Genomic DNA, 16,225 nt, shown 5'->3' on the forward strand with positions numbered 1-16,225 from the left:
AAAAAATATGAAGAGATAGAGGGAAGGATGGAGGGAGGGAGAAGGAGAAAGGACAAGAAGAGGGAGAGAGAGGGGGGAGGGGGAGGGTTAGAGAGGGAGGGGGAGAAAGAGAGGAAGGAAGGAAGGAAGGAAGGAAGGAAGGAAGGAAGGAAGGAAGGGGAAAAAGAAAAGTAGCCTGCTGCTGTGATTACAGCTTTTATACATCTCACTTACGTAGTTTTAAGATTTTCACGGAGAATCAAAGCAATAAGAGAAAGTACAATAAGTTTGTGATCAATTAAATGTGAAGAGAAATATAAACTTGAGTTTCAAGCAAATGTTTTAAAAATGTGAATGGCTAGTCTGGCATAGTTTAAATGGTTACTTTCGTTTTTTTTATCTAATTAAATTTTATGCTCATGTTAGACATCTTTGGCATTCTGTCTCACCCTAAGTACTACATGGTTCTATGAGTGTGATCTAGATTCTTGGAGACTGATTCCACATTAATAATCTGATTAAGCTGGAAAATCTGTCTCTAAATTCCTTTCTATGTCTATAATTGCATAACTATCCGTGGATCCATATATTCAAGTTCTAGTTGAATGTTAGAGACAATGTTAGAGATTATGAAGCTGATTATATAGTTATAATTTTGAACATAAATTGTATCAAAATATCAATCATCTTGGAAAACATCATCTATACATATATACATAGATATGTATACAGTTTCACCTGTAATTTTATGTAAAGTATATTAGAGAACTAAATTTCATTTGTGTTTCCAACCAATCCCTATGCAATTCTCAATTGTACCTATAATACACACAACGGATTCTTCCAAGGATATGAAACTTTCTGGCTACCTCTTGAATGTTTACTGAAAATAAAAGAAGAGAAGCCCGATTTGTATTCAAATACATTACACACCTAACAATTTAATCATTAGCCAAGAGATCCTTCTTGAGGTCACTGCAAATGAACTGCATTTGCTATTTGTGTCAATAAACTAAACCATCAACTACCTGAGGATTACATATACAGGTTTTCCTCTCAGCGTGCACTAGAGTAGCCAAAGTAATAAAGTATGAGGCACATACATCTGCTCTTTATATAGGTTTTTCTATCTTCCTAACTAATAAAAAAGTATGTGTGTGTATACACTTTCCCAGAGTTTGAATTAATAAATTAATTTCATTAGTTGCCAATAATGATGTTAACATTTAACATACTTCAAAGATGAAATGTTGTATAATTGAGTTTAAATAATTAAATATAATATAAAATGAAAAAGGATATTGGGTAATATTTCTCTACCTATAGCTTTACCAAAAGTATAATATATTTCTAAGAATTAGAAACAGTTTAAAACCATATCTTATACTCCCAGTTGAAAGTATTTCCCCAAATGAAAACAAATGAAAAATACCCCATGCTATTCTTTTCACAGAAACACTTGTATTCAATCTATTTGAAAGCAACAACGGAGAAGGATAAATCAATTTTTTAAGAATAAATCAATTTCAATGAAAACATTCAACAGAAAGCAGCTCCAAATCCAAAGTAGAATGGTTCATCAACTATGTGCAAATCCAAAATTAGCTTGAATAACCCGCTATGATGAGAAATATATATAAAAAAAAATCAAATAGGTAGAGGATTGTATTCATACAAAAAGCTAGAAATTTTCCTCAAGTAAAGCCTGGGATACAGGTTTGACTTTTTATTACCACTCTCCGGGCAAATGATCCCACTGTACCATTCCCACCGTCAAAAGCCGAAAGCCCATTGTACTTACTCGCCACCTCCAGCGATGCATTATGGCTCACGGCCTCTCCGAGGTAATTCCTTGCTACACAGACATAGACCCCTTCATCAGGCCTACTTTTTCGTCCATGTACTATACGTAAGAAAAATAAAGATCCACTTGGCAGCAACATTCGGTGTGAGCGAGGGTCATCTTTGTCTGTCTCCACTCTCTCCCCCCCTTTGTACCATTCGATAGTGGGTGTGGGGCGGCCTTCGGCTTTACAGTTCAAAGTGGCAGGTTCTCCTTTTGACACAATTAGGTCGGAAGGGTGTTCAACAATGCGAGGTGGAAAATCTTCCTGACGAAGACGGGAGCCTGCAGAAGAATTGGCAAAATAGCTTCATATTATCACGTGGAAACAATTAAAAGTCTTTTTTCAAAAGCCTAGGTGTAAGCACTACTATATGAACAGGGCATAATAGTGACCCTGTATTTACTCCCAACCCTATTTACTAATTAATCCTAATGGTGTCCACCTCAACTACACCTTCCAATTCTTGAATCCTTTTGAACCTTCACCTAGAAAGTGCTCTTGCTTAAACTTTGCCTGTACAAATCCTGTCTGCTCTTCAAATCCCTTGTCCACAAAGCCTTTCAGAAGCCTTCACCCCGTCTGTATTTACCATATATGTGCCTGTTTTTGCAGAGAACCATGAGAGAGACTTGTAGAGCGTTACAAATAATAGCATGGCTTCTTAAAATCTCCTTTGTAACTAACATTAATCAACACTTTAAAAAAACCTAATCTGGGGGTTCCTGGGTGGCTCAGTGCTTAAACGTCTGCCTTCGGCTCAGGTCATGATCCCAGGGTCCTGGGATGGAGCCCCGCAGCGGGCTCCCTGCTCCGCGGGGAGCCTGCTTCGCCCTCTCCAGCATCCCCCTGCTTGTGTTCTCTCTCTTGCTGTCTCTCCCTATCAAATAAATAAGTAAAATCTTTAAAAAAACAAAAAAACAGAAAACCTAGTCTGCAGACCAATGAACATCATATTCAAGTATACAATGAAACTGCTCTTCATATAGGTTTCTCTATCTTCCTAACTAATAAAAAAGTGTGTGTGTGTGTGTGTGTGTATACACTTTCCCAGAGTTTGAGTTAATAAATTAATTTCATTAGTTGCCAATAATGATGTTAACGTTTAACATACTTCAAAGATGAAATGTTATATAATTGAGTTTAAATAATTAAATATAATATAAAATGAAAAAGGATATTGCGTAAGGGACTGCATTCTATTATTACATAGTAAGTGAGATCCTGAGTGTGTGTGTCATTTAAATATTTCCTATGTCTGTACCTTATTTTCTCCAATGAGATTATAACTTCTAAAACAGGGATCAAGATTCATATTTTTTAATATTCCTACATACTGCTGCTGTGGATAAATTTAATATGTAAATTTCTTAAGGATTTCTCAAATGCTACAGCCCAAGGCTTAATTTAATTGCACCCCAAACCTTGCTCTTATCTAGCCATCCAATCTCAGTGAATAATGCAACATAGAAACCAGGCTTCCTTGACACCTCTCTTTCCCCTCCTCCTCCTTGATATTTCTCAAATCAATCTACTCATCTCCGTCTCTATAGCCAGCTACCAACCCAGGTCAAACAATCATCAATTCCCATCTGGATTTAGGAAAGCTCTTAAATCGCTTCACTTCAGTATAGCCAGAAGAAGGCTTTGAAATGCAAATACCATCTAGGTTCTCCCCTACTCCAGTGGCTCTTAAAATAAACTCATTGCTCTTAAGATAAAGTCCTTAACAAGATCTACAAGAATGTGTTCATTCCCCTATCTAGCTCTCCAGACTCTTCCTGTTCCACTTCTTTCTCTGCTTTCTTCACCCCACCTTGTGCTAGTTCACAAATACAACACGCTTCCTCCTGCCACAGGCCTACACCTGCTTGCGCTCTAAATGATTTCACCCTAGTTAGTATCCACTTTCCTTTCAAATCTCTGCCCTCCCTGATCTTTCCAAAAAAAAGTTAAGTGCTCCTTTTATAAACCTAAATAGCCCTATATAGCTACATTTGGTAAGAATAATCAGAATTACAATTTAAATTTTTTTGTTTGATGCTTGGGAATCCTGGCTTTCCCATTCCTCTGTAAGATCTATGGGTCTGGTTTTGCTCATGGTTGCTTCCCTTATGCCTGGCAGAGTGCTGAGCATACTATAGGGACTCAATAAATATGTGTTAAATGAATGAAGTCCTAATGGGGAAGACCTATTTGAGTAGAATGATCTGAAACTTAATAACCATGTATTCTACAAAAAGATGTTAAAAGATTACATTTTTCTTAATGAATGAAATGAACAGATGATGAAGCTTAAAGAACATTCGCCTATATCAACCGTGAAGTAACAAAAACTGTCATCTGAAAAATTAAGTAATAGTTTTGTAATCTGAAATACTAAGAAACAGCTTTAGTTGTTTAGTCAATACGTGGTATACAACATACTATAAAGTCTTTATATGAAACCAGCCTCTAAAGGAGGAAGAAATAAACCAGCAACATGGAGAAAAAATCACTTGGAAACTCATACTTTCTCACAAAGGCTATACTGAAGTCAAATGAAATTTAAATTAGATTTTAGATTACTCAATCGCAAATGCTATATAATTTCAAAAAATAAAACATTATATATGACCAGCCTTGACTTTGGTTGTAATTATGAAGGGTGGATGCTAATGAGGATCAACTACTGAGGTAACAGATATTTAATTAAAACACACATTATTTTAAATTCTGAAAGTCCATTTCAGATGGGAAAGAGGGATGCATAGTTTTCTATGAGGAAGCAAAGAAAGGACACTTAAGACTGCCTGAATGAGGGGAGAGGAGGCATCCTGAGACATAAAATTTGAGATGAGATGAGTCTTGAAAAATGAGTCAAGGATAAAAGAAAGGAGATGGTTTCACCCAGAAGGCACAGCTACAAAAAGAATATGGTACACTTTATGGGACCTGTGGGGAGTTAGTATGGCCTGAGTGGAAGGTGCATGTCAGAGATTAGTAAGTATGTGCCTCAAGAAGTAGTCAGAAGCTATAGTGTGATGAGCTTTGTACATCAAGTCAAAGTTCTAGAACTTACCTGAAGGCAACAGAACATTTAAATATTTTAAGCAAGGCATGGGCACAGTCATGCTCGGTTTCAAAGAGCTCACCATTGGTAGTATGACACTGGACTATACAGCAAGCTAAATTAGGAGGTAATTGGTCAGGAAACTTTTGTACTCTTTGGGACTTTGACAGAAGAGAAAATAGAGGAAAGAATCTAGAGATATTTAGTTATAAAACCAACAGGATCTGATCACTGGCAATGTGGGGTGAAAAAGAAATGAAAAATGCACAGGATGGAAGAAAAGAACAAGGCACAGGATTCCAAGTTTGTGATCTGGCAATGGGCGAATGACAGTCCCAGTGAAAGTGGAAAATCAGAGTGAAATTTGGTGAGAGGAAGGACAGAGGAGATGATTTATTCAGTCTGAGACATGGAGGGCTTGAGGCACTTCTTGAAAATCCGAGTAGAGATGACAAGTTGCCAACTGAATATTCAAGTTTGACCTCAGAAAAAAATCTCAGCTGGAGCCGTAGATGAGAATCAAGCTAGAGGCTGAAACCATGGGAAAGAATAAAACTGTCAAGAGAGAGTGTATAAAGGAAGTAACGGCCAATTACAGAACCTGGAGAACACCCAGACTCTACTCAAGTACAGTGGAGCTCAAGACTCTCTCTACCCCTACCCTGCAGGCCCATGTAGCTGGACCCCAGCTAGAGTGACTTTTGGGAATGGAAAACTCAAGCCTAATCTTTCACCAGAATGTTTGTACAGCAGTATTCAGTAAGAGAGTTTCAGCAATAAAAATGGCGTCTATATTACTAAAGGCTAAATTGTCATGCTCCGTGGAATACTCTTTCCTCAGATTGTTAATAAGTATTGCTCAAAAAAAGAGTTGCAGTTCTCAGGGTCTTTTGTCTTGCTAAAAGCACATTATGCTGCACCAAAAGAAAGGTATTCTATGCAGCCTTTCTCTAACTTATTTGGCTACTGAACTCTTCAGTTTTCTTTTTCCTGGATATCCCACTGAACTTTGCTTCTGAGGAATACACCTCCAGAGAAAATATACTCTGTTAGCATGTAATACTCTGAAGAAAATGAATAGGGTTAGCAAAAAAAAAAAAAAAAAAGAGTCATTTGTATGTAGTGCCCACACCTTTGAAAATCCTAACAAAAAAACACAGAAATCTCACATTCCTCATAATGTATAACTCTCAGAAAAGGAACTTTCCAATTCCCAAGTGATATTTACAATGAGTAATCGGTTAATCTCCACAATAAAAATTATAAATAGCAATCACCATCTCCAGAAACACTATAATAAATTATTCTTTATTATCAAGTCTAAGCAGGAAGGAAAGGAATGAAGGAGAAAACTAGCATTAATTGTCCCTCATCTCCTTCATCACAACATCTTTATGAGATGGGTGTTATATCTGGTGTCCATATGGGGGAAGTGAGACTCTCAGCGGTCATTCAGCTGGAAGGTGGCAGAGCTGGGATTCAACCCGAATCCGGTTCAAAAGCCTTGCTCTTCCCAACTATTCCATAATTGCTGCTAAGATTAATTCATTAAAATCCACAGCGAAACATGCTTTGTCTGTTCTTCTTTCTAGTGCTGGAAGTGTTTGTCTTGATTGCTTGTTTTTAAATTGTGGATGATAAAAACAAGAAGCAGTCAAACCTGGTTGCATCTGTTGTTCCTTTCCCCATGCACACAGAGAATACCTAGCTGTAAACTGCACAATTTCATATTCCTTTTACTCAGTAAAGAATCTGATAATGATGGGACACCTGGGTAGCTCAGTTGGTTAAGCGGCTGCCTTCGGCTCAGGTCATGATCCTAGGGTCCTGGGATCGAGGCCCGCATTGTGCTCCTTGCTCAGCGGGGAGACTGCTTCTCCCTCTGCCTGCTGCTCCCCCTGCTTGTGCTGTCTCTCTGACAAATAAATAAATAAAATCTTCAAAAAAAATCTGATAATGAACGAATAGAGGTATAAAGGTTTTTTTTATACTGTGTCATCTTCTCTAATTATGATCTTGAATTTTTGAGTAAATAGCTTATAATGTCAGTTTTTAATACTGAGAACCTCAATTCCTATGCAACTGTTTACACAATTAAAATTCAGGATCACTGGGGCACCTGGATGGCTCCATGGGTAGAACATGAAACTCTTGATCTCAGGGTTGTGAGTTCCAGCCCCATGCTGGGTATAGAGATTACTTAAAAATAAAAACATAAAAACACTTCAAAAAAATTCAGTATCACTGGTTCCCCAATTTTCCACCAACATACTTTGAGGGAAAAGTCTCTCATCTTCTATCAATAATTGCTGACTCACTTTCTCAAAGGGAAAGTTTGGGAGAATTATGCCAAGATCATATAGGGAAGAACACATATGACTCTCAGAAAAGTATAGATTACATATAGTCCTCCTCCCCAGAGCAGGTGGTGTTCACCTCCACTGGGTCACAAAGCCTCTCTCTCTAATATTCTTGACTCATTCATAAAAAGCCTTCTCTCTTCCATCATAAATTCTGAGTTTCTGTAAGCCACCTGACAACCACCATTCTAATAATTTCCTTTTATGTACTTATTTTTATGTTATAAGATACCAGGTTTCTATTACACTTGGTAAGACCAACTTCTTGGTTTCAACCAAACTCTGCATAGGAAACAGAAAAGTAACAAAGAGAGGGTCAAAGAAGAAAGGGATGGGCAGAGTGAGGTTTTAACAAGGAACACGGATGATAATAAACGTGAGCTGCCCTCAGCACAAATCCTGGTAGAACCTTGAGAAGAGAACACAGTTGACTTCAGGCATGGTCAACATCAGGAAAACGGGCAGGGCAGAATTCCTTCAACAACTGTCCGGTTGGAAGATAAAATATAAACATGAGTGACTGAAATATCTAAATATTTACACAACCGCAGCTGGAAAAAGATATACACGTAAGTGCTAAGTATTTCAAGGAAATATATCAAAGTCACATGAGATTTATGATGAGGAAACCAAACTCCTAGTTGGCTGCAACTAGGAGTTCCAAACTGTTCCCTCCTTTAAAACATCAGTTTTATAGGCACACAAGCAAGTAACCATCTAAGAGGCAGATCTTGGTAATATTCTATTGAGGTATACAAAACACACACATACATAATTTTATTCTTTTTTCATATACATGATTTTACTCTTTTTTTCCCTAGCATGGCAGTAACATTTGTCTCAGAGTTTTGTTTATGTTTTCAAGTCTGTTTCTTAGTAGATGGAGTGAAATAGTATTTATTTTATTAACAAAGTCTTATTTTGATCTGAATTTCTCTTTCATATTCTTTGGCAGGTTAAAATTAGAAAACATTAAACAATTAAAATATCCATTTGTCTCATATATCATATGAAAACATCTTGCAGCACAGAAATGCTTGTAAAATTACTAAAAGCACAAGAGTAGCAAGTTCAGAGAGGAGTTGACAGATGCACAATGAATATTAATAGACAATTGGTGACATCTGTCCTAGGTGGGGGGTGGGTGGGTTTATATATGCCTTGACAACAAACCTGTATTTGTAAAAGAACACCTATATTCTTAAAAGAGCCTTGCCTCTTAACCTTTTTATTTAAGCTCCATTTACATTTTAAGGAGCCTACAGCCTCCAATTATTAACATAAATCCTACCAGGGGCACCAATCCTGTAATTTTCCCATCAGAATTTCATCCTACAAGGAGATATTTGTTAAAAATAAGAAGACAGCAACCATTAATTACTCACTGTGTAGAGAGTAGACTTAAATATCCTCTACTGAGTCATACACATTTCCCAAATACTCGCACATTATTTGAATAAGTACAAAAACAGACCATACCACGGAAAAAACACATAGCTTCCCCTGAAATTATACAGAATATAAGAATACAAGGGAAACAGAACACTTTAAAACAACTACATGATTAATGAATCATGCCATTTTCTTTAGGTACTTTGTCTCAGCCTAATTTCCTATGATTATAATATCCCCTAAAGATGGGATGGGGGTTCTAGCCAAAATTCAGAATAATCCCCAAAATTAATTGAGGATCATTGATAGTATCTGTTATTATCTAAAAATGATTATCAAAATTGTCCAAATGGAATTCTAGAAGTGAATCCTTGGTGGTTTTGTAATATTCCTATAGAATCTAATAGCATATGGCTGTGTCCCAAAAGATATGAGAGAGACTGACAGAATAAGTTAAATTTTAAAAACAATATTGCTTGCTCTTCCCACCCCCTCCCCATTTTTAATAATATGGAGTCTAAGTAGAATAGACTTTTCTGTCATGGGACCCAAATATTGCAGAACCTACTAAGGCATTAGCTGCAGGAATTGCCTCAATGGACTCAAACCAGGCAGGATTTCACTCTGAGCTGTAACTAAAGGGGTTGTAGGGTCAAAGTTGGTTAGGTGAGTTCATGCTTCCTTTTGCCCTTGAAGTAAAATTTCCAATCAATAAGCGAATAGGAGAATTCTACCTTCTGTAAAATGTCAAACAAAAATATTTGCATATGTTAAAGTCCAAATTTTCTCACTCTCCCATTTATTGGTTTACCTCTATATTGAACATTTACTGTATTAAGAATTGTGCTAAGCATTAGCAACACAAAGAAATATGAAATAAAATCCCTGACCTTAACTGCCTTAGGTTCACCAAGAAGAAATAGCAGGGGTGAGGGAAAAAGAAAAAAAAAAAAAAGACTAATGTAGTATTTGTGGGTAAAGTTTGTTCAATCTAGAGACTAGATTCAGTGTGCCTGCATTCAAATCCAAGCTCTGATACCTGTTAGCTGTGTAAACTCAGGTAAATTCCTTAACCTCTCTGAATGTTCGTTTCTTCATCTGTAAAATGAGTATAAAAATAATGTTTATATTTTTAGGTTAGCATAATCCCTGGTGCATAAAATATTACATAGATCGCTGATTGGAAACACTGATGTAGTATTTGGAATTTGGCATAAGCACCATTGTTTAATTTTATGATTTCCCTCTCCAACCTCTCCTGGAATTATATTAGGACCCCTACTAGCTAGAAATGTTACTGTTTCTTTTCTACATTTGTAAGAAAAGTTATAAACTATGCAAGAATCTAGTTTTAGTTGAGAATTCAACTCAAAATTATTTTCCATTTATACAGATCTTGGAAGGATCTGGCACAATTCCAGCCAAACATCTATCAAAAGAGAAGAAAAACAAAATAAAACAAAACAGAGCACTTAGCCCACTCAACTTATTGTTTTACTAAGAATCGTAAGAGGGTGAGTCTTTCCAAAGCCATCTATAATAAAGCATCTTTGTTCTCTGTGGAAAATATCCCATACATATCTATTGATTAAATGTATTACTTTCAAAATTTGAAAAACACACTAATGCATTTAAAATATTACTGCGTGAATAGTCATATTATCTTTCTTTCCCTTTTCATTACAAATATAAAAATCCTATGGGTTCATCCTATTGATCAAGTTTGTAATTGTGCATAATTACATTTCAAGACAACTTTCTATAGATACACTAAGGTACTATAATTCACAAATAATCCTTTATTTCCTAATACCTATCATAATGGACCAAAATATTTAGGCCTGAAAATATAATAACTTATTTCAGCTATTATAACCATTTTTCACAGATGACAAATCCTGAACAATATTTTGAACTGTGAAAAACAGTATTTGGGTGGTCCTGGGTGTTTTTTATTGCTAGGGGAACAAAGTTCATCCTAATATTAGATTTTCAACATATTAGGACACCTTACATGAATTGCAATCAACATTAATCTACATCTCACTTTTTTAATATATAATATGGAAATTGCAGATGGTTATAAATTTGAGCCAACTATAACCTCAATATACAGAACACGAGCAAACTTCCTTATTGAAATTACAACTCAACAGTACTCATAACTGTAAAAACAAACAAACAAAACAAAACAAAAAAAACCTTGCTTACCAAACTTCCTCTGTCCTGAATTTAAATTTCCAAGGGAAAAAATTTTATCCTGAAATTAATCTTATTTTTGTGTTTAAAATTATGTTTTTAAGTCATAAATTAAAAGTATATAAAAATGGGGGCACCTGGGTAGTTTAGCCATTAAGCATCTGCCTTTGGCTCAGGTCATGATCCCAGGGTCCTGGGATCGAGCCCCGCATCGGGCCCCGCATCAGGCTCCCTGCTCCGCGGGAAGCCTGCTTCTCCCTCTCCCAAGCCCCCTGCTTGTGTTCCCTCTCTCGCTGTGTCTCTCTCTGTCAAATAAATAAATAAAATCTTTTTAAAAATATAAAAAAATAAAAGTATATAAAAACAACTAGGGATATAATACAATTTGTTAACCACATGAAGTTTTTTAAAAAAATTATTATATAAAGTAGTATTTATCAATTCTTTCTCTACAGACTTGCATTAGATTTTCATAGAATCTGCACATATTATAGATATAATTTACTGAGTCAATAACCTAAAATCAATTAAAGTACTAAACATAAGGCTTTTGACTTTACATCTTAAATTAGGTAGTCATACTTAAACTATATTTAGAGAACCCTTGAATCTAGGTGAGTTATTAATGTCTTTGAAACTGAGTATAGAATTGTAATTTTAAGAATAAGTATCTAAAGACAATTACACTTTTGGAAAACAAAATACTTAGAAAAGCCTTTTAAAGGATTACTGAGAAATCCCTGTAGGAATGCAGTCAACTTCACTTATTTTTAAATTTAGTACTTCTGACATGAACAAGAATTTCTAAAGAATCTTGTTTATATATTGGCAAACTGTCATTTTTACTTCCCCTGTACTCACCCTATTTCTCTCTCATTGTATCTTGGATTTAGATCTTATAGATTCTACAGGGTACCCTAACAATGGATAAAAAGAGGCTGACCCTATCACCTGACTTACAAAATATGGAGATTTATAGGGTGTTCCAGATGTTAAATTAAAATCTACTCAGTAGTCTTTATTTTCTAAGAGGGTAAATAAATAATTCATTAGTGCAAAACAAAGCTATGTATGTGGTTGATCTAATGGAAAAATCCACAATACATGAAATATCAACACATACAACTTTTGATGCCAAAAGATAAGAAATAAAAAAAAAAAGATCTCCTAACTTTAAAAGCATCCTTTTTTCCCCTCTATTTTTTCTCTCTGATTTGAGATTTGTTGCTTTCTCTGTGTCTTTCTTCTGAAAACAAGTTTGGCTTTTTTTTTTTTTCTTTTGCCTTTTGGAATAGAGTTATAGCGTCACTTTTTCCTAAGATTTTAAATTTCTCTTTAATTGTGATCCTATGATTTGTATATGCATTTATCATTCTGTATGTTAATGCAACTTAAAAGAGAACTATGATACCTTCAGTCATTAGTTTGATGGTGGTTTAATTTTAAAGGGAAAGAGCCATACTTTCTTTTAGTTTTGCTTAGAAAGCACTTACAATACTGAAATACTTATATTTAGTTACTAAATAGTTACACAACTACTGAAATACTTACACATTTCCAGTGCCTACAACAGCACCTGACACTTAGCAAGTACTCAATAAACATTTGTTGAATGAATGAACAGATAATGGAAAGAAAATGATGGGAGACCTCATGTGTATTTATAAATAGTTTAGAACACAGGATGGGCAAACACTCATGCTTGGAGGCAGGCAGCATCGTCCTGAGTTCAAGAGAAAGTAAGATCAATCCTTACTTCTGCTGCTAGAGAGCAGACACCCACAGAGGAGAGGAGCTCTGAGAGCCAAGGCCTCCTGGAAGGCATTGGGACATACAAGACTTTAGGTCCACTCAAATTCAATTAACTGAAACTTTACAGAGTATCATGTGTAGTAATTAACAGAGATGTAAGCTATACAATTCTAGTAGAAGAAAAACTGAGGGAAAAAGACAGAGGGAGAAAGAGCTAGAATAATAAGATCTAAAAAAACAAAAATCTTAATGTTGATTTCTTAGGGACCATGGAAAAATGGATGGTTTTTGTTTCCTTCTAAGTTTCTCTAGTCTGGTGTTACCTTCATAATAAAATATTTTTGTTTTAAAAGTTTGAAAGCCAACAAAACTTTTTTGAAAAATATGGAGAAAATAAAATTCAGAAAATAAAATTCTGGCTAACTAGCATTCATTTACTCACTCAACGAATATGTGCTAGTTACTCACATTGCATTAGGTCTGTCCTAGACATAGGTGATACCAGAGTACAGACAAAAACAAAAACAGTAGTAGCTCGTTCTCTCTCACTTTCCCTCTCCAGTTAGTAAAGATGCAACATTAATGTGAGTGACAGACAACACTGTGCACTTAAACAAGTATGTGTACTGACATACCTCTTAGACAACATTAACTATTTTTATAAGCACACAAAAACACTAGTATACAAACTGGAAAGAGCTGTATATGCAAAATGGCATGAAACATAAAATGTGTGAAAGCAAACATCTTTGCCTAAAACCAAAGTTTCGTGGAAAGGCGGAAATCTGTATGACATTAAATGAAGAGAGGCCATAAACTCTGAGCATATAGATGCTCCATCATGCCTTGTGTGATCTCTAGGAGTTCAAAGTCTAGAAATGGATTTAAACCAATTAACTGCTATCAGTTGCCTCTTCTCTTTCAAAAGCAAAAAGACTTAATTATTTTACTTATCTTCCATACATACCATTACAACAAAGTAATTCCTGATCTATGCTGGCCAGGGAAAATCTTTTATTATTTAAACCTTAAATGACTTTTTACTTCACATTTGACTATTTTTAGTAATTCTGAGACCCTCTATTAATATTAAATTAAGCCCTAATTACATTATCAAAATATGCTTATATTTTTCCTACTCAGACTGTAATAACTGGTAGATTATCTCAATAAAATGGGTATTGCCCCAGCTTTCTCCTAGCACTGAAATAAGACCCGAGATAGAGAACAATGAAGTATAAGTTTGATTTTTGTTTCATTGATTTTTTTATTAATTCAAGAACTATATTTATGGGGCACCTGGGTGGGTCAGTCAGGTAAGTGTATGCCTTCAGTTCAGGTCATGATCTCAGGGTCCTGGGATCGAGCCCCACGTAGGGCTCCATGCTCAGTGGGGAGTCTGCTTCTCCCCCTCCCTCTGCCACTCCCCCACCGCCCTCCAATCGTGCTCCCTCTCATTCTTTCTCTCAAATAAATAAATAAAATCTCTTTTTAAAAAAAGAACTATATTTATATAATATGGTCTTTTGAAAAAAGTAAGAGTAATTTTCCTTTGAATAGGTATTTTATGTAGTACGCATATGCATAAATTTGCATGTAGATATTTTAAGAGGCAAATATAGGCTCATCAAAATAAATCCTCCTGAAACATCAGGCACAGGCATGAGAAACTGGAATAATAACCCATTCAAGGGGCACCTGGGTGGCTCAGTTAGTTAAGCGTCTGCCTTTGACTCAGGTCATGATCCCAGAGTTCTGGGATAGAGCTCAGTGGAGAGCCTGCTTCTTCCTCTACCCCTCTCCCTGCTTGTGATCTCTCTCTCTCAAATAAATAAAATCTTTAAAAAAACCCATTCGACAGGTAACCTTTAAACATTTTTTTAGCTTTGCGCAGTGGCAGTATCGTAGCCAATGAGGTTTATCTGAGGCGCGATTATTGCTAATTGTAAACATTTTTTTATATGAAAAACAACTGAAAGCCATGTCTCTAAATATGAGATCCTTCTTTATAGGTTTATGAGGTTTCTCTAATTTCAAAGTATTCTTTACTTTATTTCTGTACTTTAGAAAGACCTGTCATGAGGTTTAAAGTATAGATAAGTGGTCCCTGACCTATTCAGTCATATTCTTTGGGTATAAGGATTTGTAACTGGTACTTTACAGGTACACAATGTGATTTTAATTCACACTACAGTTTGAGAACCACTGAACTAAGGAACTATTGTTATACCTAATTTCTCACATTGAGTATTCTGAAATTGTACTCTTTATTAAATATTCCAAGCACTGCTAATACCAGCACAGTTACACAGCACTTACCATGCATCACACATTTTTCTAAGTGTTTTAAATACATTAACTCATTTAATTCTTGCCAAAAGAAAATAAATGAGTAACTGCAATATTATGATTAACCTCCTCTTACAGGTGACAAAATCAAAGGACAGCAAAGAGGTAATTCACTTGAGTTCACAAACCTAATTTATTAGAGATGTGAACCATGGTCTCAGGTAATTTGACTCCAGAGTTTATACCCTGGCTTTCTCAAACATATTATTTAATATGACCATGTATTTAAGAGATTAAAAATAAATGTAACTAATGTATACTTGCAAGAATATGCTATTCAAAGAGAATAGGAAATACAATGCTATTCATATGCTCTCCCACTGCAAAATGAGTTGAGAAATAAAAAGAAAATTTCAAATTCTGCTCTAGGGGTAGGAAGTATAACTTAGCTTAACTTGAGCTACTGTCCCAACTTTACTCGACTGATAAATTAACTTACACTATAAACAAGCACCTCAAAATCAACAGAAAAATATGTTATGGGTTCCTTTTGTAAATAAAAAATACAAAATTGTTACAAATTAAAACAGACAGTAAAAAGTGCATTACAAAAACATGGAAAGTGTGGAGTAAAATAAATAATTAAATACTTAATCATACTTCTATATACTTACAGAGAATACTAAGGCTATGATTTTAACATCTTTTCTTCCAGTGTTATTCTATCAATTTTTACATATGAAGTACACTATGACTGCTTTCTGCTTACTTTAAACATTTTGCCCTTTCACTAATAAGTTATGAAAAATATATTTTTAAGTATATGAACAATATATCTTACAGATGTGTTACAATTAATTGAACTTCCTTGTGGGAAGTTTATTTATTCCCAAATTTTAAGGATTATTAAAATCTAAGTTTATTATCATTATGTTCAATATACACCCTTATCCATGTATTCAATTATTTCTTTAATATAACATTTTAGTCATGGAATTTGGGGCCCATGTCGCTTAAAAAATTTTAAGAGTTGATATATAACTTCAAAAATAAATTGTTCTAAAGATGTCTTCTTTAAAAATTCCAATAATTCCAGAAAAGTTTTGACATCTTGTTAATAATGCTAAATTCCATTTTTTTTCATTTGAAACTTAAAGCTCTTTGGTACTTTATCATTGTTTTTCTAAAATACTTTAAAATTCTCTATAACCCTTTAAGGTATAAATTTGGAAAATGGGTATGAATATTACCATTAAATATCTGATTTTTCTTTAATGTCATATTCTCAGTTATATCACCTTTTAAATTATGCTTATTTGTAACTTCAATTTGGTTCATGCTGATCAAAACTTCCTGAA

The 16,225-nt window shown here is 34.9% G+C and overlaps 1 protein-coding gene and 1 pseudogene across 8 annotated transcripts in view; one reads left to right on the forward strand and one right to left on the reverse strand.

Moving 5' to 3' along the window:
• Positions 1–16,225, reverse strand: part of ROBO1 (roundabout guidance receptor 1) — a 1,122,251-nt gene that overhangs the window by 324,205 nt on the left and 781,821 nt on the right. For all 8 annotated transcript variants that reach the window (XM_073892039.1, XM_073892029.1, XM_073892010.1 and 5 more), the window contains one exon: positions 1,781–2,107. In XM_073892039.1, coding sequence (XP_073748140.1) covers positions 1,781–2,107 — 327 coding nt within the window. The remainder of the gene's footprint in view (positions 1–1,780; positions 2,108–16,225) is intronic.
• Positions 14,461–14,591, forward strand: LOC112834915 (U4 spliceosomal RNA; annotated as a pseudogene).

This window comes from Callorhinus ursinus, unplaced genomic scaffold (genome assembly GCF_003265705.2).
Source record: "Callorhinus ursinus isolate GAN/ISIS: 27379988/994484 unplaced genomic scaffold, GSC_fseal_2.0 scaffold1, whole genome shotgun sequence".
Taxonomy (NCBI): Eukaryota; Metazoa; Chordata; class Mammalia; order Carnivora; family Otariidae; genus Callorhinus; species Callorhinus ursinus.